The sequence below is a fragment of the Chlamydotis macqueenii genome, chromosome 6 (assembly GCF_036417535.1).
Source record: "Chlamydotis macqueenii isolate bChlMac1 chromosome 6, bChlMac1.mat, whole genome shotgun sequence".
NCBI classification, from domain to species: Eukaryota; Metazoa; Chordata; class Aves; order Otidiformes; family Otididae; genus Chlamydotis; species Chlamydotis macqueenii.
The window spans coordinates 28,681,584-28,705,724 of NC_141561.1; the positions used below are offsets into that span (position 1 = coordinate 28,681,584).

At 39.8% G+C, this 24,141-nt stretch overlaps 1 protein-coding gene across 1 annotated transcript; it reads left to right on the forward strand.

The window, feature by feature from the left end:
• The first annotated feature begins 1,309 nt into the window (after positions 1 to 1,309).
• CPO (carboxypeptidase O) lies at positions 1,310 to 14,781 on the forward strand. Its single transcript, XM_010115751.2, has 11 exons — positions 1,310 to 1,389; positions 4,655 to 4,730; positions 5,150 to 5,274; positions 7,796 to 7,910; positions 8,969 to 9,070; positions 9,839 to 9,943; positions 10,567 to 10,677; positions 11,301 to 11,391; positions 11,968 to 12,170; positions 13,104 to 13,188; positions 14,413 to 14,781. The coding sequence occupies exons 1-11, from the start codon at positions 1,310 to 1,312 to the stop codon at positions 14,682 to 14,684; spliced, it is 1,365 nt and encodes a 454-aa protein (XP_010114053.1). The 3' UTR covers positions 14,685 to 14,781.
• The last annotated feature ends 9,360 nt before the right edge of the window (positions 14,782 to 24,141 follow it).

Consider the following 24,141-nt stretch of genomic DNA (forward strand, 5'->3'; position numbering starts at 1 on the left):
TGTTAATACGGAACATGGTCTTCCAACATGAGTTTACTTTTCTGATTCCTCACAAATGGAGCTGCCTTTAATCCTGTAAACTGGATTTCTTTCAGCTCTTCTGGCAGTCACTGTCAGCTGGATATCTATATAGAGGAAAACAGTCATCATTTTCAGGTTCAGGCTGTTGAGCAGATTATCATGTGTGGCAATAAAATGGGAAGGGTCTGGTGTGATTTATGAAGATGAACATATTCTTTTCTTGTATGCAGCCTGGTTTTGTGAGAACATACTTTTGAGTTAAGATGGTCTTCTTTTATGCTGGGACAGTTCTACTGCCTGTCTGCTTGATGACAGCCTTGGTAGCAATATAAGAGGACTTCATACTTTGCTGAGAAAGATTTACAAAGATACCATAATTACAGTTAATGTCCACTGCATGTGTACACAAACAAACTGACTTACTGGAATCTCTTCACCCAGAACCCATGTAGTTTTCTGCATTAAATCACCATGGGATAGATTTAATCCAAGAGATAAGCTCAGTGAAACAATTTCTTTTGGAAGAACTGTGATATATGTCTAACTGTAGTCTATTAAGGAAGGAATTCAGCTATTTACTCTTGATATATGAACTAAGCAAGAAAATAAATATTCCAGATAGTAACCAGACCACTGTTTTGAGTATATAACAAAAACACTGTTATGACAGTGTAAAGTTGATAGTCTGTGGCCAGAGACTCGTCTGGTCCAACTGAAAGTGGTTTTGATGAGACTCTGATGTCCCCATCTTTCCCTTTTACAACAATGTTAGTTGTTTCTTTCATGTCCTCTTTTTGGCTAGGCAAGTGACACAATTGCAGTTAAGAGGTCAAAGAAGTACTGCACAAAGACATAAACACAGGAAAGAAGAGAGCAAGGATGGAGCTTGCTTTACCAGTGTTCTCTTGTTCTTCCCATCCCTATGATTTTTATAAGCTAATCTTGGACCTTGCAGGTAATACTTTCTCCAATGACTACCAACTTTATCACATAACACTTTCAAAGATTTCAAGGTGTCATATAGAAAAATCTTCTTACATCTTAGAAGAAGTGCGTCAGTGAGAATGTTGCTATTTCTGTGTGTGTGTGTTTTAGGGTGTGGAACAGAGAGCCTGAAGAATTAAGAAAAAGTAGAACTATTTAAAAGTGAAGTTAATGATTCAACAAAGGCAGGTTCCCTTGCAGGACAAGTCTGGTTATATATTATAATTGTACAAATAAAGTGTTCAGTCCAGATCTATCCTCCTATCTAGTCCTGCACTGTTGGGGCTGGATTCTTTGCACAAAGATGTGGCTTTTTCTTGGGATTAGCTTTTCTCTGGGGATGCTAATTCCTGGAAAACTCAGCTTGAAATTGCAATATGATGGGTGAGTGCGAATAGGGTATCATGAAGAATTGTGCATGCAGTGAAATTCCCGGGAACTGTGTAAGAATAATAATAACAATAATGAACTGAAAACCTGGAGACAGGGTTACTAAGGCATAGACTTGTAAGATTTGGAAACAAAACATAAAGATGGGAAATGAACAAAGAGTGATATATATAAAGATATGGCTGCAGCTGTAGGAGACACAGAATGCCGTTCAAATGCACCTCAGGATGCTCTGCTTCCATTAGCTGAAATTCATTTGGCTTAGCCTCTTCCATAACAAACTTTGAAATGAGATGGTATAGGAATAAAATGCCTTTTCTGAGTATAAAGCAGGGGGGATAACTGAGCAAAATTATATCCATTAATAAAAGACAGCTGAGGTTATGTGAAAAAGATAGTGTCTCAAAAACAGCTCAGATACTGAACTGCTGTTGGAATTCTGTAACAATAACAAAAAAAAAGTCCCTAAAGGAGTTGATCCAGACAACCTTCACCCCAAGATGTTCAGAGAATTAGATTATCACATTTTTTATTACTGATTAATGTTTTTTAAAAGTATGAAATGTTTAGTTTTGCTGTATTCTCCATTTTCAGTTCTGCTTTGTAAGAAAATGAGTGATACAAAACTATGCTGTTTGCCCATCTAAACTATTTTGTTTCATTTGCCCTCAACTTTACAAGGAATGATTGCTCACTCTGCCTTTACAGCAGCTGGGATTTGCAGGAGGGGCACAAATATAGTGTGGAGGCCAGCTATCCACATATAACTTTATACATGGAATTTTCTAAAGTAAACAGAGAAAGTAGCCCAGTGCTGAATGCCTCTAGACTAATTATATGCCCAGAATATAGTTTTAAAAAGGAGAGAAAACTGAGCAATACCTACTGTAAGTAAGTTCCTTCATTGCACACCTGTTCGACAACTCTCCTGACAAAGCTCCTGGCAGAGCATACAGAGTCACTACTTCTCTCTTTAAGATGTGTTACTTGCCTTGGACAATATTTAGTCTTTATATTTGTATCAGGGATGCAGTCATGGCCTGTCAGTTTCACTGGGCAGAATTCAACAGACCCTTGGAAATGTAGTGTTCATTTTTGTTCCTAATTGCTCTCCAGGACTGAACCTGTCAAGAACTTGCACAGGATTTAAAAACACGCTTAATAGAATGGTCAGTGTGACATTGGGTGGGTAGCACCTGCACAAAGATGAAATGACTAGTAAAGCCCATTTTTATTGTCATTTGCTCTGTTCAACAATTTAAATGAAATATCCGATCTATGAGCTTCCAAGGAAATGCAGCTTGTGCTGAGAACAATCATTTAATTTGGTAAGAAAGCTTAACTGTAGCATTTAAAAAACTGCTGTTCTCACGTGATCACATGGGCTGACTTTGCACTTCTCCACTGAGAATCCTAGTCCATAATCATAAATGAGAGTGTGCCTTCTAATCTTAGTTTACTATAAAAAAATTATTTGTCTCCACACTGGCTATTGTAAAAGGTTTATCAGTAAATAAGAGCTGGCCATCTGGCAGCAATCTGACTGTCTGGCATTTCTTTCATTTGCTGTAATTAAGACATAATGTCAATGAGGATGGAAAGATATTACAGGATATTGTTTCCCTTTCTGACAGACAAAGAGCAAAGCAAGCCGAGGCATTTACAGAGAATAAACTCTGAACTGCAGCTGAGATTTTTATTCTCCTAGCAAAGATGTTTATCCTGCATCTACAAGGTTCTATTACAAAGATATCATAGCTGTTGTACCAAATTGTCAGCAATGCAAATGTAATCATTTTGCTCCATAGATAAGGGTCCTATACACTAACAGCATCTCCTCAACCTGTAGTAAACAGCCCATTTTAACTATGAAGTTCTGTTTCTCTATCAGCAAAGGTGATATTTTCGAGAGACATGTAAAAAAACTGAAACCCCCCTATTTTTTGGTAGATAATGTGAACGAATAGTGAATTCTATTTGCATGTGTATTAAGCTGATAATTGTACATTTGTGTGTGGAAGCACAAATGATAGCAGTTGTAATTCAGATGATGCGAGCATATTATATTGATGACCATAATGACCATGGCTTTGGTAAAAAGCCATGCAAGGCTTTTGCAACAAGAATTTCTGTTACAAAAGCTTTAAAATGTAAAATGTTCTTTTTTTTGTACTTGTCCTGTAAAGGCTCCAAGGACCACTGAAGTCACTGAAGTAGACTGTGAAGCAGTAGTTGTTGGTTGATAACAAATACGAACATTTCTCAGGTTCCCCATTCTATCACATCAGTAGTGGATAACTGCTATCTCACCTTTGAGTAATGTAATGTAGTTGTCAAAATCCACTCCTCGTTATGAAACCCTTTCATTAGAAATGTCACACTTGCTATCAGTCTTGGAAAGCTGATCTGAACAAACACAGAAAACAAATTAGAAAAATAATTACAAAGGGTTTTTTAATAAAACATACAGATTTGCTTTTTCTGCATTTCCAACCATTTTAATTTGTTCTTTGTAAACTTTCAGTATTTTTTTCAGATTAAGCCTGTAGTAAATGAAATTTTCATGGGGCCTCATGAAAATATATATTCAGACACTGGATCTGTGTGTCTTTTCTAGAAATATGAATGATAGATCTTGTACTAGAAATTCTTGATTCCCTGTGAATTGAGTAAGAATATGCAGTTCTGGAGACCACACTATTCACTATTTATGGAATAAATTGGCTATTCTCATGACAAGTAGTTTGTGAACATCTCAAGCTCTTAGCAATGTTCATTTATCATGGCTATCTAATGTTTCTGCATGCTGAAATAGATCAGCAAAGCACCACGTCTATCTGGAATAATTGAATAATTCCCAAACAGAAGAGAAAAAAAAGTGACATCTTATCAAGTAAATAGATTATTTCATATTATAAATGATCTCATTTTGGCCCTGGTCCTGCAAAGAAAGAATCACACACCAGCACTCATGCAAGCCGTTGGCTTCAGTGAGGCTGGTAGGGTGAATAAAGTATTGCCACTGGCAAGGAAGCAGAGCTAACCTAACGCTCTAGCAACAGAAAACCTGCATCACTTAGTCCTATTTGTAGCCAAAATATTCCAGGAATTCACCACTCAGACATGTTTTTGTTAGAATAGCACTCATTTACAAGCTCTGTCTTCCTTCTACATAACAAAATATCTCCTTTTGATTTATGAAATCATGGATACTTTAACAGACATTAAAACTGATCTTGTTTCTCTGCTGAATTTCCAGGGATCAAGTTTTGCATATTGTGCCAGAAACATCTCAGCAAGTCCAGCATCTTCAGCATCTTTGCAGCACTTTACTGGTGAGCATGAATAATCATGTGTGCCCAAAAAGTGGAGTGGGGTCTTGAGTTGTAAAACAGATTTGCATGTAACTTTGGACAGGAATGAAGGTTAAAGTAAACTTGAACAAGCTTTAGCTTACTCTTTTTTCTTAGTGTGGAGTGGAATTGCCCTTTCACTACCTGAAGGAATTTATGGGAAGAAGTTAGTTTCCTTGCACGGCTCTGTGAAGGTGCTGCTCCTTATCAGTGGTGCCTGAGCCAATGGAAACACTAAGCCTGTGCTGCGTGTTCTATGAACAGACAGTTGGAGAATAGTTAAGGGGAGAATTTGAAGGAAAACTTCTTCCATTTACTGATATGCAGCTGCTCTATCTTAAAAATATTTTCTTATTCTGAAAACAGAGCTTGATTTGTGCATTTCTTTCTTCTCTGCACAGCTGGATTTGTGGAGGCCTCTGTTGCCTGAAGATATCTGGGCTGGAAAAGACCTGCACATAAGAGTCCCAGCCCCTTTGGTACAAGAGGTGAAAGACAGCTTAGATCAGCACATGATCTCTTACAAGTACGACCTCTAATTTCCTGAAGGGAAAGGCTGGCTCTAATAATCTTCCTTGCTATCACAAAAGGATCTTGCCCTGTTTGATGAACAGTCAGCAAGTACTTATATTAGGACCCAACCTTTGTTCCAGATGTCTCCAACCTATCTTGACCTGCCCAATGCAGAGATGCTATACATACCTTTGAGTTTTAAAAGCACATTCCCATATGCCCTCTTTATTCACCTTCCAACCAGCCTGGACCGTGAATTTGGAGCTGGGATCTGAGACAGCCTAATCTGTTTTGTTTCCTGCTATTGCCTTCTCAGTGGCAGAGGATGGTGCTCAGATGTATGACTCACTTTCTTAGACTAAAGTCAGGAAGCCAAGCTTGGTACAACCACTACTTATAGGAGCATGTTTTGCTCTTGGAAAGCATGGATAATTGAACACAGGGTCCTCCTCGTTTTGGAGAGCTCAAAGGTTTAATCAGTGTCACTGCAGAGAAGCAGTCTCTCTAGCTCTTTTTCCCTTCCCTGTCTTTTGTTGCTCCTATGGTTTGGAGAAGAGCCCTTTCAAAGTGAATACTCAGCCAGTTTCTTCAAAGCTGCAGTATCCTACTCCTATTCTCCCTGCCAGGCTGGTGAGAATTTCCTGGCATCATCCAGCTAAACAGAGACATCCCAGCCTGGGACAAATGTCCTGGTCGCAGGTCCCCACTGTGCACACAATTGGGAGACACAAGCTGCACGTGCCCTATGATGCTTTACTCACACCTACCCAGCCACACATCTTCGCTGCCATGCTTCTACTTCCAACCAGAAGATCTAATACAGATACAAAGAATGTTTACAAAGCCAAATGGGATTAAATAAGATCTATTCCTCACACAGCAGCATTCCCATTTGGAATTGACTTCTTCAGGTAATGAGTAGGTAGCTGTATTTCATATAGACAATCCTGTAGTCATTCTGGACTGGTGACAAATGGCCTACAGACATACACTGACATCTACCAATCAAAGATAAGTTAAAGGAAGATTGGTAACACTTCAAAGCTGTTTAGAGTTAAAGCCAATCTTGACATCCTGCATGTTGCCTGACAAATTATTTTTTGGAGGTGTGATGCCCTGACAACCAGAGATGGAGAGAGACGAACTGGGAGCCAGTATGAATAATCTAGCATAAAGTTTAGATATTAAAGACATAGACCACTTTCCAGAAGATATTTAACCTCTTACTTACATCAAGGCTCTTCATTTTCTAATGGTTTCAACTGATTCTATTGGAAATTTAAAGACTAAACTGAAGCTAGCAGCTTAATTTTTTTTTTTCCCTTGGATTGGGGCCGCAACTGTATCCAGCTTGTGTAGGGTCCTAAAGAAAGAGGTGGGTAATTTAATATTCAAGCTGAAATTTTGGCTTTGTATTGCAAAGAGGTTGAGCACAGCAATGTTAGAGTTAAAATTCCTATAACAGATTCAAAGCAGGAACCACCTCTTAGAAGGCAGTTGACATGCAAGGAAGGGAACATGACAGTTAGGTATATAATGATAGAGACATAAATGACAAATTATAATCAGGACATCAATATTCTGACTGTGTCAGACTCTAGGATTTCAATTCTCCAGAGCTCTGATAAGGCAGTTTGCGTGTGTGGTTTCAGTTCATGGGAATTTGCACTGCCTACATTTTAGTTTGAAGTTCAGATGTGAATAAACATCAAAGCTTAGAGTGAAAGTCAGCTGTAACTACTCTTAAAAGTTTCTTATGTGCAGTTTCCAGAAATGCCGATCAGAGCTACTGTCAGCAGCACAACCTATTAGCACTTCCAGTGTTTGAAATCAACGGTATTTAAGCTACCTTGGCAATTGTCTTATCGGAAACATTTACAATGGGCACAGATCTGTACCAGTGTGACAAGAAGCTGATTGCAGTGAGAAGGCAGAGTGTATGATCCAAAGTCCTCTGAAGCCAAGGAAAAGGTTTTATTGACTCGCTGGATCATGGAATCACACCTGTGCTATACTAATTTCTGAATTAATTTGTAGCTGAGAAGCAAGAAGAGCTTTTTGAAGGAAAGAGGAGGTTTGCTCTGATTTTTGCAAATTGCAATGAATACTTCTGTGAAGTCTTTGCAAATTGAAAATGTCTCCATAAAATACAATGAAACATTAATCTTAAATTTTTCACCTTTCCCTCCTATTCCCTAAAGGTAGTATTTTAGAGTTTTGCCAAAAAGTAAAAGTGATTAAGAAAATAAAGATATTGAATTTTTTTTTATATATAGAAAACTGTCAATCTTAAAAAAAATTGTGGTAAAATTATTACTTTATTGTTAAAACCCAGTGAAAATCTCAGTACTTTGAACTTTCTCTTACATGAAAGTAAGCATTATGCTGATGGTGATTAATTTGCCAGGTAGTCTACAACAGAAGGGGCTAAATCCTTTCATTTGTTGATGTAAGCAATGTACGCACCACAATAGTTCTGCAGTAATTGTTAGGGATTGTTTTCTTTTCTATCTCCTCCTTCCCCCTCCCTTCAGAGTCCTAATACCTGATGTGCAGGAACTTGTGGATCAGAGCATGCTAAGGGAGAGGAGCAGCCAGAGGCAGGTCCCAGAGGGTTATGTCTACACCCAATATCATCCAATGAAAGAGGTAAAGAGGAACTCAAGTCTGCTTGCTTTATTGTTGCTGCTATTTTGTAAACACCACAGCAAGCAACTCTGTGCTTGCAGAAAGCTCAGCTGAAATCAGTGGAGCTCTTTCTGGCTTTCTTCTCTGCAGGATCAGTCCTTACTCTTTGACAAGAATCTTGGCCTGGTTGAATTGAACATGAGTTTCCCATTGATTTTGATTAAATCCTCAATTCTTCCCTGAACAAAACCTGAATGTTCTGTGTGAAGCAGCCATACTGTTTTGCAAATAATATTCTGGGGTTCAGTTGGTTGGTTTGCTACCCTTCTATCCTATTACGCTTTATCATTGTATCTATTATTTATTCATTTAAGCCCCAGTATGTTTGATGCTGAGCCAAATGTGAAGTGCAATGACTATTGCAGTCTCTGGAATCCCAGTGAAGAAGAAGAGGTGAACAGTGGGAGACCCATAGAAAGAAGTCATTTAAGGACAAGTTATTGCCACTTCAGGAGAGAATAATGTAATGAGGGTGTCTAGTGAAGACTTCTTGGTGCTATGTTTCACAGCCCATTGGGTAAGCCTGGACAAAGGCAGAGCATGGTGGTATTCTTCCTCCTAGCCACATAATAAGAGTGAAAGAACAGAGTCAATCCTCATGTATATTTTGTTTGAGCTACCCATTGCGGATGACTGCTGCTGAAATCAGATATGGAAAACTAGTACTGACAGGGAAGAGACTGTAATACTGTTTTGAAGATGTGATGGTGTGGCTCTATGTCTGGTGAAGTCAACAGAAAGATGCCCAAAAGAACAGGCACACTGAATGAGATCCAGAATAGACTCTCCGTGTTGTATTGCACTGATGTTATCTTTTAACATCCGGTGAGACATGGCCATGCCTTTGCTCAGAGGCAAGTGAAAGGCCTTCCATGAGTGTTGTGATATCACAGATTGAAATAAGCTCTGAGGAAAATGTTGCTCATCTAAGCAAAAGAAAATGCTTTAATCTGGAAATGGAGGCAGGGAAGAGAAGGAAACTCCCACTTTTGACCAATAATTCTCTGTGACTATTTCAGATTTATCAATGGATGACTCAGATCCAGAAGAGTAACAGTGAGCTGGTGACTCAGCACTACCTGGGGAAGACAATCGAGAATCAAACAATGTATTATCTGCAGGTAAGAGAGGAACTTTCTTAAAACAAATAAAAGGTATATTCACAAAAAAAAGTACACAGAAGGCAGGATTCAGATCTTCCCTAAGACAGTGCTCATCCGAATTCACTGCAATAACAAGAGATTATTTTACTCCTCTACAGTATAGTAAGATTTGTCAACTTTCATATACACTATCACCATAACCTTGCTATTGCTATTATGCAGTGAAAACAACAAATTTAACTGAAGTCTTGTTTAGGAACACAAATCAAACTGAAACTAGCTCGGCAACAGCTGTGTGTGAGGATAAAGAGTTTTGTTTTGTTGGTTTTATTACTTTTTACAGCAAATAGCCTTTCTGCAAGGAGTTTTCCATGCCATTTTTTATTAGATGATCTAGTAAAAACCATAGTCTTAATAACTGGGTTAGTTATTGTCTATTTTGTTCCTATTACTGAGTAAAATTAGATTCCCTTCCTTTTTGTGCTTCCTCTTCTAAAAAAAAAAAAAAGAATCTCAAAGTAAGAACAACCAGTCCTGTCAATGACTAAAACAAATAAATTGTTTTATGGACGCTCCTGCTCAACAGACACTTTAAGATTCTTGCCCTGCCACGCTAGAGATGGGGTTATTAGGAAGGAGAGCTTGTCATAATGATGTCTGTAACAATAATAATAATCTCAGATGGCTCAACAGCATATTAAGGCACATCCTTTTATTTCTGTATTACGCTAGGCTATTTTATTGTAAGTAACAGTTTTCCAAATGATCATTTTTACACTCTCTCAGATCAGTCAACCATCAGACAAAACCAAAAAGATCATTTGGATGGACTGTGGGATTCATGCCAGAGAATGGATCTCTCCAGCCTTCTGCCAGTGGTTTGTAAAAGAAGTGAGTCCTCACATTTCCACTTACATAATTAAAAAAACACACCACTTTGGATGCTTCAGTTCTCTTCTCTATCATGGTACCAAGCATTATGCTTTTGCTGTTAAAATATTATTTTCAAAATTAGTACACAGTAGAGATAACTGCAGAGACTTAAGTCCAAATCACAGTTTGAGATGAGATATGGGACAATATCTGTATCATTTCCTTCACCTGAACTGATTCCAAAGCCACTGAACTCGACAGCAATCTCTCAGTTTCCCACACTGGCTTTTGAATCAAGCCTCTCTGCATCACAAAGCCGCAGTCCCTCTGGAATAAAGCAACTCTAAGATACGGGATAGCAATGTTCCACATGTACTGAAAGTACCTGGCATACAGGTACACTACCATGCAGCTTTCACACCTGCAAGACTGTATCCATATGAAGTACACTGTATCTGAATACACTGTCACTTTGTTAATGGCAAAAGGTGGATAACTCAACATATCTGGGGATTAAGTAGATCTTGGATACCACGGGGTTATCCAGGAGTGAGTGATCCCCTGATGATAGTTCTAAACTAGCTCTTTCCAGTGATTACCACTAGATTCTCTGCTCACTTCTCTGTACTTTTTCTTTTCAGATTCTTCAAAATTACAAATCTGACCCAAAGATAAGCAGATTTCTGAAGAATTTGGACCTCTATGTCTTGCCAGTCTTTAATATTGATGGCTACATCTATTCCTGGGAAAAAGTACGTAGTGAAAATCCAGGAATTAGATTGAAAGTTAGACGTGCACAGCATGTTTTCTTAATTTTATATACAATCATAGCAATTATATTTAAACAGAGAACAGTAACAGAATCATTACACAAATCCTCTCATCGCAGAGAGGTTTTGTTTCTTCTGGTAAATCAGCAGTCATTTCAGATTACAGGGCTAAAATTTCCTAGCAAATGTAATCAGCCTTGGGAAAAGAGAAGGACAAATCCACAGGATCAATTGCTTTTGAGTTTCTGGGGATGCACTTACTTCCCTGCTAACAGCTCAAGGCTTGGTTGATGGAGTTAAGCATGTCTGGAGGAGTCAGTCATTCTTAGCAAAAGATGTAGCAGATGGCATTAAGCACCTTTGGAGCATGAGACAGCAGGAGAATTGGTCAAATATTGGGCTATCTTCCTTTTCTGATATGGAGGAGAATGCAAAATGTTGGTCTTCAGCAACTCTCATCCTGACACAGAGGCATCCCTCGCAATGCCAAGTCTTTCTTAGGAGTCCAACACTGCATGGAAGCAGTTGAGTATTACTGAAATATTCTCAGTAGGCTTTATGGATCACTGAGTTGTTATTATGTAACTCAAGCTACTTTTGTTTAGGATCGTTTGTGGAGGAAAAACCGTTCTCCATATATGAATGGCACCTGCTACGGGACAGATCTGAACCGAAACTTTAATTCCTCGTGGGGCAGTAAGTTCCAAGTATTCCGGATCAGCAACACAAATGTAAAGCAAGATCAGTAACTAGTCTCTGAAATAAGATGAAGTCCTATAAGAAAGGAATACTCATCTTGTTGTCATCAAGACAACAATAAAAACCTGGTTTGTAAAAACATTAAGTCATTGACTTTCAATTGGCATTTATTTTTGCAGCAGAAAAGTCCTGCTTATATAACTATACCTTTAATTCACTGCAGGAGCAAGCATCAGCTCTAGGCAGCAACGTTAGGAGTTAGTCACATAACAGCCAGTATTTGTGTTTGCCATGAATTTCAAGGAGCCTCCAAAGCTTCCTTGGCAGGTGGTACACTGTGGTGGTGTTGCAGTGTCTGCATTACAGCCAGTCTGTAAATGTGCATTAAATATTTCAGTCTTGTAGCAAATTTTAGTTGCTACCAACAGAGTAAAATGTAAAAGTCCCACTGAGCTGTCTAGTCTCACTGTCCATGTAAACATACACCTTAACACACAAGGTGAATTTCCCTGTTCCCTCTGAACTAGCATTTATATATCTCTCCTTTGATTCACTTTTTGTATTCCTCTCCAGGTATTGGTGTTTCTTATAACTGCAGCAGTGAAATCTTCTGTGGATCTGGACCAGAATCAGAGCCTGAGACAAGAGCTGTGGCTCAGTTTATTGAAAGGAAGAAGAGCGACATTTTGTGCTATTTAACAATTCATTCCTACGGACAGTACATCCTCACTCCATATGGTTCCACAACTACACCTCCAAGTAACAGTGAAGAACTGGTAGGGCAAAACATTCATCTTCTACACTTGTGGAGAACAATTACAGGCAGCAGGATGTGACACAACTCCATTTGCCCTCTTGCCTTTCCTTCAGAGGAGCTGGGCTTGGTTATCAGAGTTACTGCTGCTCTGTGCAGTATCAGCAAGGTTTATTTGCCTCAGAATTAATCCTAATCCTTCATTTTAAATCAGAAAAAATAAACTATTACAGACAGGGTTACTGCAATGCGTGGTAAGCGTAGAACAGCACCAAGTTCTTGCTGCATACAAGAATGCATTTGCACTTTAGGATGCTAGCACATTATACACACATGGTTGTCATGATCGCGTCCAGAAAGGGTACTCCAAATGTGCTCACTAGGAGAATGTGAGCAAAGTAGGCCCTACTTCTTGGTTACTTGTCCCCTCAGTTTCTGAGTGTTCTAATCTGAGTTCATTAACATGTGTATTTATGAACATTCCAGTGGCTAGAGCACTAGCATGACAGGCTTGGGTTCAGACTTCATATAAGTCATTGGAGAAGTCATTTAGTTTGTCTGTTGCTCAGTTTGTAAAGATGGTGAGATACAGAGTCTATGGCAAAACAAGTGTAAGAGACCAGTCACTGCTGTACTCAGTACCGGTATGCTATACAGCATAGACTCTAATTCTTCAAAATACAGCCCTCCAACTATACAACAAAGCAAATATCTTCTCTACCTAATAGCAGAGTAATTTTTAAAATTTTTACATAATTTGCATTTTAAAAATCGAGAACAATTTGACCAAATATTTGTAATGGGTTTTTCTAAAGTCCTGAACTAATAATATAAAAACTTAAAGGTGATCATATGTAAACGTAAAACAGAAAGAGACAAAAATTTTGGTCCACTCAAAATAATTGCCAAATGTACTGGCACTGATGACAATGCTGTTCCTATTTTGAACTTACAGATGCATGTTGCAGAGCAAGCAGCTGCTGCCCTGATGGGAAAGTATGGGACCAGCTATGAAGTAGGATCAACCTCTTTAATTTTATGTGAGTTTCTTTGTGTTTCCCTTTGATTGCTTTGTTTTGCAAAGAAGACAGTCATTCTTGTGTCACAGGCATCAGTAAGTACTGTTCTGCTGAGTTTCCTCTTTGAGTAATATTTAATGAGCTGGTTTGGTGGAACATCTAAGCAGCAGTCATTTGAATACAAGATAACACTGTACATTATAAAGCTGACTGCGGGAAGGAAGGAAGCATTGATCAGAAGCTAGTTCCTACATGAATTCCTTACAGATACATCACAGGGAACAGAAGGAGATTGGCGATAGATCATCCTGACCCTGCTGAAGTCAGCAGCAAAACTCCTATTTGTCCTCACTGGAGTTAAGCAAAAATTAAAATCCCAATCAGGTCTACGGTTACTCCATCAGATATTATCAGATGGCAGCTGCTTGCAGTTCTGCGTGAAACATGTTGGTTTCAGCCTTATTCCTAATAGACTGGACAGCCACATCATGAACACACCATCACGGCTGACACTAGTTGACAGCCTTCACACAGAGGACTAGAGGGTCCTACAGACTGCCTGGTAAACCCAACCTTTTCGCAGTAAGCAGTAAGACAGGCTAGTCACTCAGGACAATAAGTAGTTGGCTCCAGCACCCATATGGTTTTGCAGATTCACAGTGTCTGTCTGTGCCAGTCCGGGAGTCACACGAGTCAACTACTGCATGGGCAATGCAGTGTAAATATAAGGTAACTTGTCATGCTTAGGACTGCACTTTGCCAGGGTTTGTACTTATAGTGAACAGGTAAGAAAAAAGATCCATGAGGCAGATGAACAGTGATATAGGGAGTAGCCATAAATTTTTCAGACTTGACCAAAATTATGCTTAAAAACAAATATACAAAGAAATTCCAGGCAGTGTCAATGTAGGAAATGAAATACCAGAACAGACAAATGGCCAGTCCATCTTGTACTCCCCACTAATCAGCAGTAAAATGCTAAAACCACAGAATCCCTGCAACTCATCTCCTGTTATTGTACAGTACCATCTTATGAAGAATTGTTTTACTTAGGAAAGTCCATGGAAGACTTTTAGTATAATTAAGAATTGCAGCACCTAGAAACTCTGCTGTCCATGTCACAGTGATAGATGGTTACTACTTAGTTCAGAGATTCTGGTATAATCTTGTATTAACTATACCAGGAAGCATTTTCAAAGAACCGTGCTTAATACAAATATCTCCCCTCTATTTTTAAATTCACAGACAGTAACTCGGGCTCCTCACGCGACTGGGCTCACATGATTGGCATTCCTTTCTCCTACACATTTGAACTGCGAGACAAGGGTACTCATGGATTTGTTCTGCCCCCCGACCAGATCCAACCCACATGTGAGGAGACTATGTTGGCTGTGACAACCATCATAGACTATGTTGACCAGAAGTACTTCCCAGGTGGGGCTGTGATGCTGACCTCCAGCAGCCTAGGCCTGAGCCTTTGCCTGAGTGTTGTACTTACATGGTGGACTGTTTCTTAAAAATGGCTAAGAGAACACAGCAAGGGACTCCCATGCAAAATATAATGTCCCTTTGAAAGACAAAATTACATGAGCAGAGGAACTAAATGTCAAGTATTTCAATAAAGACTCATCCCACAAAATACAAGCATCCACTTGTGGTTTTGATAGCTGTGTTTTAGGAAAGGAGGAAAGGATGAAGAACTGAGCAATTTCCCAATCTTCACTTGCTGGCTCTGCAAGAAGCCACCTTGAGTACACATGAGGACAGGGCACTGTTACCCCCTGGTTCTTGAGCATGTTTACAGGGGTTCACTTTACAGCGGGCTGTGCAACCCATTCTGTCAGCCACACTCCTGCCCTTTCACAATTCTCCCCACCGCCTGACCACACTGACTCCTGGGTCTTGCTGGCATTAGCAGGATGCCTACGAGACCTAAATGTCCCAAATTCCCACTACAGAAATTTGGACAGCTTCCTTGACATGCACTTTCCTTCCCTAAACTGGTACATTGGGATTTAACAGAAAATACAGGGCCCCAACAGCTAGTAAAAGGTCATAATCAGGCAACCATCAACAGCAACCAAAAAAAAAGCTGTAGAATTGAGCTCATGCAAGCATGGGAGGGACAAACAAGAGCTGTGGCTGTCACTTAGATGCAGTCAGATCAGTGAAGATAGAAACTGCCCAAATCCTTCAAAAATGCAAAAGGGAAAGGGAAAAGGAAGATGAGGATGAAGTGTTATTTCCATCTCACAGAGCAGACGAGAGCAAACCACCTTAATCCTTTGGGGCTGACGCCGCAGAAGGACTGGGGGGCCCAGCTGTGTGGCTCTCCATCACTTAGGAAAGCCTGCAGGCTGCAGGGATCTGCCTGGGATCCCCATGCAAAGCTGGAAGCTCACTGGAGTGCCAGAGGAAAGGAAACATTTCAGCCCATGGAGCAGGGACCCCCTGCCTAAGCTGCTCAAAAGGAAGCATCAAGGAAAGAGCTTCTGTCTTGTTACAGCCAACAGCAGAGGGTGCAGGGTATTGACTGAAATAGAGGCAACCTATTTTAATCTGTACTCTGTCTGCTTTTGAATCCAGGAATCTTGCATCCCAGAAATATGTCCACCAGGCTTGGCCATTACAGATAACAAGATAGATTTTTTTTTCTTGATAGAAAATTAAGAGTCCAGGGGACAAAAAAAAAAAAAAGATTTTGTTTGAAATGTCTGATTTTCTTAGCAAATTTCAAGATTCAGCTTGAAAACTGAAAGTGTTCTAACCAGAGATTTTCAACAAAATCTTTCCAACTTCAGGGAAGACAATGCTTTTTTTCTCCTGACTGCTTGAAGGCTAGTGATGGCAAATGCAGATCAAGAGCTCCTGCCAGAAAACTCACAGATAAAGGACATTGAGAAGACTGAAATATTACTGTCCTCAACTTATAAAGTGAGACTCAGTGACTTGACTACGATCTCATAGAGGGTCTGTGGCAGAGCCTGGAATATTCTTTTGTCCAGTTCTCTTCCAGCGCCACCAAGAGAAGGATGCATGTCACTTGACTGTGGTACCACTTAAAAAAAAAAAAAAAAAAGACAAAACCTTGCAGTCATTTTTCCAAAGCACATCTTATTGTAACTTTGTCTGTACTGTTAGCTGACAAATCTTAGCTCCTGTGTTCATTGTCCACAGATTATTACCAACTGGTGAAGCTAAATCTGTCTGACTCCTGCAGGTTCCCCAGAGCATAGTCCTTCCAGACGAACCACTCATTTACAGTAAGACCTGTCTGTCACTGGGCTCTGTAGCAGAAGGTGTCACTAATTAGCACTTCTTCCCACAGGAGCATCACTCCCCAAACCTATGTTTAGTTTAGGATGTGACTTGTAAGTCTTTATATTTGTATTTGTAAATTGTGTCTTTGGAACTGTATGAAACAAGACAAGTCCATCTGGCCCATGATTGTGAGCTGTCTTTAAGCAAGCAGGGTTTGACCACGAAGGTTTGGTAGCCACTTGCTGGCAATCAGCAGTGAAGCTCCCAAGTGCCCCCAGCAGCAGATGGCAGTGCCCTCTGGGGACCAGTGCCCACACGTTCACCTTGCCAAAGCCAACCCACGCTTGTGCTGCCACCATGCGCTTTCCAAAACTAACCACTGGTACAAAAATGCTGCTCGCCAGAGCTTCTTTACCGAATTCAGAGACATTGCACAGCCTGTACACCTACAGCCAGAGAGGAAAAGAGCTCTGGCTCAAAAGATTAGCTCAAAATGCTAATCTTGGGTATCTTTTGATAAAATTGTTTAGCTCTACAAGATACAACTAGGTGTGTCCCAAAGTTAATTAGCAGGTTTCTGTGGACTGGCTCAGTCCCTCATTAGCTCCTCTTGTTTTAATAACTGTCACCAGGCAGGGGAAGATGCCCCCGCATGTAGCACCTAAGCAAGGGGATGAGGGGAAATTTTGCCTCCAGCATTCAAGAATCATAGAAGTGGAGAGGAAGACTCTGCCAGAGAAAAAAAAAATGTGATATTTGGCAATAATCATTATCTAGAAGAATGTCTGCTGCTGTCAGCACACTGATCACGCCTGGGCTTACAGCTCCTTGGATCTATCAGCAATGACTCACCCACTTTGCATAGTGAAACCACAAATGAAAGCTGTGTGGAAGCAGCACCTTGCCCTCATTGCCACTGCAAAACAAATGTCCTGCAATGAGTGCTTACAGCCCCTTTTAGGAACTAGCATTGCACAAGCAAGCCATAACCACTAAAAGGCCAAGGCTGGAGCAAATTGATCTTTACAAATATTACACGGGCTCTATATTTCACATACCCTCCCAGTTCACAGACTTCTCTGTGTATCTTTTGTGCTTGTAGAAGAGTGATATGTATGGCTGACAAAATTCACTGCAGAGAGGGTGTATTTTATCAGCCATGTTTTGCAAAGGAAAATTTTAAAGAAAACATAGTACGGATGCCTCTATTGTAACTCCCCTTACTTCATTAATCCATTGCCTGGCTTCCTCTGTCCTGCATTCCTTTGCTGCTTTCTCTGACCCTTGCCAGGTTTTGCTTTATGATGAAGTATGGCAAGAGCCACATTCTGATTCCTCACATTAGCAGAAGTATAGCACTCTCCTATTGAGACAACAGTGTGACTTTCAATTTACTCATGTGTAAACACATGCAAAACTAAAAGTTATCATGCAAAACTAAAAGATTATTTTATTCACTCTTGTTTCTCCCCAATAACTTTACCAAGACTCATGCCCCTTCCCGTTCTTTCTCAGAGTCGAACACCCAAATCATGCCTGCTTTATTATATAATTAGTATTGCAAAGGATTAATTACTTTTGATCATTCAGGTTATTGAATAAAAACAAGGGCATCTCAGTTCTGAGTAACAGTGTTCTATATTATCCTTGTTAATATTTTGTCTGTAATACAAAAAAAAAAGACTGAAGAAAGGGCCATCAGTGAGCTCATTCAATTTCATGCAAGGAGCTCCTCTCTGTTAATTCTTCCTCCATGCTATGTTAATTTGATACAGTCCTCAGGCTCCTAACAAGTTAGCAACATTGCCCTCATTAACGAAAGTGAAGATATCACAAGGGAACTATAATATTAAATGAACGTGTGTAGCCTCATTTCTTAGGGCATCACATGATGGAAGAGTAAAAACCTACAGTTTTGAGGGGAGTGTGGAAAACACCTCTATCAGTTAATCTTTCCGTTGTTACTTCCTGATAAACTGCTTATGCTCCAGAAATCCACTCAAACATTTTTTTTTTGTGTAAATTGTATTCCAAATGAAAAACTCTCAGATGTGAACATCTTAGACTGTGTATGAAAATTGGAAGCAGTCTTAACTGGAACAAACTTGCTCAGAAACACAGAAAGATGTTCTCAGTGTGTTCCAGACATTATCATAGATTAAAATGTATTGATTTATGACAGCTGAAGACTCAGACATTTGTGTCCCAAATCCCTCTAGCCAAAAATCCCCCTTTTCCAGAGTAGCCTGGGACCTACTTCAGACAGAAGGGTCAGGCTCTGAATGGAAATCAAAATATCCTGAGCTGGTCTTGGGTTCCCTTAGCCTACAATGTTTAGGTATTCATGGTCCTGATAAGCTTTGTCTCATTCCCTGTGTTTTCTTTTGGCTTCATCCAGAGCTGGGTTTTCTTGACTAGATGGGATGTCCAGTTACACCATATACAGCAGAGCCCACTGCTTTGATGAGACATATTGTGCTCGCAATTTCCTTCCACATAAACAGCTGGCCAAGGCTGCTTTGTTTTCATTACCACTAAGCTGAGGGGACTAATAATAAGAAAAAATAAGCAGAGGTTATGCCTGGGCATTACAATTAGCAAACTTGGGTACTCTTAATAAAAATCTTGTCTAAAATGCATTTTATATTTCCTGCATCCTGCGTCCAACAAATCCGGATGATCCCTGCTGGTATAAAATATAAAGGAGTAATTTGATGACAGCCTGTCATCACTTGCTTCTCTCTGCCAAATCTCACGATGATTGTTTATGTTCATGGTAGGCATTCATAAAACCAGCTTCTTTTCTGCAAGTTGGCAAACATTATGAGTGCTATTCACAAGGCAGCCAGTGGCAACCAGAAAGAGCAAATGCAGTGTCATGCTCACACCTTTTAATTCACCTCACTATATTGATCCAAGGTACATTCCTTCACCACTGCACTCTTGTGTGGGAATGCCTCAAATGAAGGCAATGTAATTTAGGGAGAGGTGGTTAGGATCGTATAGTACCAACTGCAATGGAAAATCCCTAGAGGAGGAAGAGCATTTGCAAAAATGATGGAAATTTATTGTGCTGACAAAGATGTAAGTTACACTGGCTTTAGCAGTGGGAAAGAAGAAATGAGTAGGTCACACATGGACTAATAACACCATTTTTCCCAGCTTTAGCTTCTTCTGCATGAGTCTCTAAAAGAGACAGCCCTTGTCTTGAAAACACAAACTCTTCCTGTTCTCAAACATCCATACAGCTTTACCTGGGAGAGGGCTGAGGAAGAAAATGGTTACTGGTGAATGTTACTTAGTTCTGTTTAGTGAGGCATGGGGTAAAAGAAAGACTAAAACTAATAAGGGAGATACTGAGCACAAGCATAACCTGGCAGCAAGGAACACATGAGTAGGCAGCACACTCTGTGACAACTAGGTGTAAAAGTCTATTTGCCAGTCATATAACAGAAGTTTCTATCTGAAGATTGCAGTGCAGGCTTTTATGACCTGCGCCACGGCAGGTCAATCAACTGACTGTAGCAAGGATCCCATCCACTCTCACCATCTAACACACAAAAAGTAAGTTTGTATTTAATGTCTCTGTTCCTAGTTTCTAAATACAAAACAGAAACACATGAATCTATGAGAATGGACACTTTACTCCAAATTCTTTATTTTTCCTTCAGTCACTGTTTCTGCATATTCTTCAGATTTGCATGTTGTGACTTGTTGCTTTTTGGTTTTTTGCTTTTCCAAGCTACCCAGTTAGAAACAAATGAAGGAAGGGCTTGTCTGGTTTGGGGTGGTTATGCTTTAGCTTCTACTTGAAAAATGAATCTTCCTTGGGATAAGCAATGTCCCTTGTGGCCGAACACTTTTGATGCTGGAACTGTCTCTGAATTAGCTGTTGTTTGCTTCACCAGTTACCTGTGACATTGACCTGAACCAATTATTGTATGATTTTGAAAACACTTAAAGGGATCATTACCTAGAGGCAGAAATCGGGGAAAGCCAGCTCTGTGTCTAACACTTGACTAGGAAATATTATAAAGGGTCACACTCAGGGGTGACAAACCATCCCTCACCAGGAGAATGTAATTCTACTGGGGAAATAATTGCACAGGAGTCCACAGCCAAAATGCATTACTTGGCATTGCTCCCATCTCGGAGTCAGGTATCAAGCTACTTGTGCGTGAAGAAATCTATCCAACTGTCTTTTGTCTGCTACCTACAGAATCCCATTAATTTCATAAACTTATTAATGCTTTAAATCCCCCAAACATTATCGAAGGATATTCTTAGCATACCAGCAACTGGGAATCAACAGTAGTCTTGGGAAGGGGCAAGAAGGGGAATAAGGGTTAATAGCTATTATTCATGGAAAGAAATCTAAATCATTTTTAAATTTAATTTGGAGTGTCAAACTTAAAGGATTCTTGAATGCTAAGGCCATTTTCATCACGCTGATCCTGTGTCTTACTGAGTAGGACCACAATATTACTCATTTTTTGTGACCCTGAGTTATCAAGGACATGCTGGGCAAACAGCCAAAGTAATACAAACTCAATAATAATAATAATCTATACTTAAAGTTAACATGATGGCTATTACATGATGTCTGTACCAGCTGGAGGAAGGTTAGATCTACCAGCTCTGGTAACTGCTTGACTTAGCACTTTTTTTAGTGCATGAGAAACATTCTAAAACAAAGCATAAATCTTACAAGTGAGAGAAAAGTCATGCAGCGTAAGCAGCAAAGAAATGGGAAGAGGTAGTAGAATGATGGGGGTGGAGAAGCAGTGAATCCAACAGCAGTTTGGACATGTTTTTTAGGAAAAAAAAAAAGGCAGTAAAACTCCCCTGGCTTCATCTGCACACAGGACTGTCGTTGTGTGTGCCAGGAGAACAGATAAATAGATTGATAGGAGCCCTGTTCTATTTAAAGGACCTGGAAATGTGCAGACAAAGAAGTTAGAAATTACAAAAAAGGCCAATGAAAGACTATCTGTCTCCTAGGATTGCTCTCTGGGGTACATTTCTGGGGGTAGTTGTCTAGTTGAGTCATTAAAGTCTCAAGCTCTCCTCTTCCGTGTCCCCTTTCAAGCTGTGAAGTTGTACTTTTACCTTCAGTTTCCAACCTTTTCCAATATGTATGACTCTGTTCAGCAGAGGAAATATATATTTCAAATATATATGTATTTTTACATATATACTTGTTTTGTTTAGCAAGTCTTACTTGTCTTAGTTACTTCTGTGGATCCCATGGACTCTCAAGGATCCAGAGACAGCCACTAGCTTCATCCATTAATTTTCTATTTTGTGACCCACAGCATCCCAGGGACTGAAAAAGAGTAAGTTCCAGAAATTGTCACTTCCTTTAGACTGTATGGATAAGATGGTTGTGAAACATTGCAACAGGTTGCCCAGAGAGGTGCTGGATGCCCCATCCCTGGAAGTATTCAAGGCCAGGCTGGATGGGGCTCTGAGCAACCTGATCTGGTTGGAGATGTCCCTGCACCTTGCAGGGAGATTGGACTAGATGACCTTTAAAGGTCTCTTCCAACGCAAACCATCCTATGATTCTAAGCTTTTTTTCAGCTGTAACCTGTGAGTTTTGTCCAGGTTACCAGGAATCTGATGTTGTATCTATTGTATGCTTTCTTTATAACATCAGCAGAAGATTGAGCTCCTTGACTGTCTTCCAAGGAAAACCAGGAACTCCAGCTGAGTTCTCTACCCTAAGATAGCTGTTGAGACAAAGCTTGTTCTAACTGTACACCTAGTCCATGCTCAGGATCACTCATATTAGGCAGGCTGGTCAGTCCCACTGATCTAGCTGTTATTCTTCTGTCCTCTGCCAGGTGAAGGTCCTCTCAGAGGGGCTATGTTGATGCCAAAGTGACCAGGAAGGAATAAGCTATTTATTTTCTGAATAGGCTAAAATGGCACTTTCCCATAATGTAAACTTTCATTTATTTCACGCCCCTGTACAGTCAAATACAATGACATCTACTGCAGAACTATTCTGGAATTCTATGTTTTTGAACAGCAAAAATATTACGTTTTATGTGACTATAGTACCTCCAGTGAGATCAACACAGTGAGGCTCACATGGCTACTGAAATTCTTACTCTTAGTAGCAAGAGAAACTACTCAACAAAGGACACGTGAACTGAGGGGAAAGAAAACCAGCTTGCATAAGGGTACCTAGCAAGATGGACTGCAGAAGCCAGAATGGGCCTGGATTTTTGGAGTTTCAGTTGGTGACCTACTCACTATGCTGTAGCATTCAAATTGAGCCATAGAGCTTTAAAACTAGAAATGACTTCAAAGGAAAAGAAATTGTTTCTAAGCACAGGTCTACTTTAAAAACACATAGCATCCTAGAGCTAATCAATATTTTTTGCCTATCACATTTCTCTTACACAGTATTTTTAGTAATGTAGTGCAAATTTCTAATTTTACTGTTCTACAGAAAAAAAATATGAAAAGCATTTGATGGTATGTTTAGCAGGCATTCTAAGGTCACATTTTTTTGAGAGACCTTTCTATATGAAGTGCAGCGGGTTTTACTTATAAGACTAAAACCAAATGTTGACATGGTGCTAGATTACTCTGTGAAATTACTGACTCCACCTCTTCTTCTGCTTCAAAACACACAGACATTTTAGAGAAACCCACCAGGAACATTAATACTATGACGTGTCAGGAGCAGACTGCAGTGAGCAGGTGAGGAGTTCTGACCTCACAGAAAGACAGAGAGTGGAAAAAGAAGTGCTTAAAGGGAAATCACCCTCTTTGCTGAGCAATCATTTTTTCTATATGAAAAGGAAGAGAATTTGCAAAACTACAATGTACTTCCAAGATGTAAATATATGTATTATTTAATACATTTTAGGATAAAAGATAGTTGACTATAATTTAAATGGTAATGTTAAACTTACAGTACAGACTATTCCAAATTTAAGCTTGAAATTAGTCCAGCACATCAGCAGTGTCGGAAATTTCTAAGGTTTCTGGCACCATGATAGTTAAGTGGCAACGGGCTTAATCCAGCACTCACTGAGTCCATAATCAAACTTCTCCTGGCCTTAGCAATGCTGGATCTGACCCCGTAAATCCTAACATGCTTGGGACCAGAGCCTGATTTCTAAAACCTTTTTACCCAGTTTCCCACGGCAACTTGGGCTGGGAATTCTGTGGAGACTATTCACTTGAAAGATGTCTGGGGGAGCTTTCTTTCATTCAGCAACAAATCCCTGACTGATGTAAAGAACTATGTTGACAGCCTGACAGGAAGCCATGCCATCCACTCCTTGGGCAGCAGGCACTTTTGGCAACATGTGCCAATTTAGAAGACAGGGAACAGTAAGAGAGGGGAATCAGGAGTCAAACAAGGTCCCTAGAAACTTCCAAGCTGTTTAAAAAGGGGAATTGTTGCCTTGGTTAACTGCAGTTCCCAGTCTCTCACAGCCAGCTAAACAAATTAGCCATTATACTAAAAATTTCTATTGTCCTCAGTGAACGATGGTAAAATGTAATGACTAGATAATATGCGGGAGTATACACAATAACTCCTCAACAAAATCACTAACTCCATGGGATAAAGACACCTCTAAAAACCCAGGTCCATCGACATAAAGACTGATTACCTTGTGGTTTTATCCTCTTTTCTGAAGAAACAAGGCCTGAGAGATCATACTGTCTATCTCTCAGCCTCTCCTTAAT

What these genes read in the sequence shown, in the direction of transcription:
- CPO (XM_010115751.2), top strand. Translation starts at nt 1,310, where the DNA reads ATGTGGCTTTTTCTTGGGATTAGCTTTTCTCTGGGGATGCTAATTCCT. An exon ending in ACATCTATTCCTGGGAAAAA is followed by an intron (nt 10,678 to 11,300) that starts GTACGTAGTGAA and finishes ACTTTTGTTTAG; the next exon opens with GATCGTTTGTGGAGGAAAAA. An exon ending in ATCAACCTCTTTAATTTTAT is followed by an intron (nt 13,189 to 14,412) that starts GTGAGTTTCTTT and finishes TTAAATTCACAG; the next exon opens with ACAGTAACTCGGGCTCCTCA.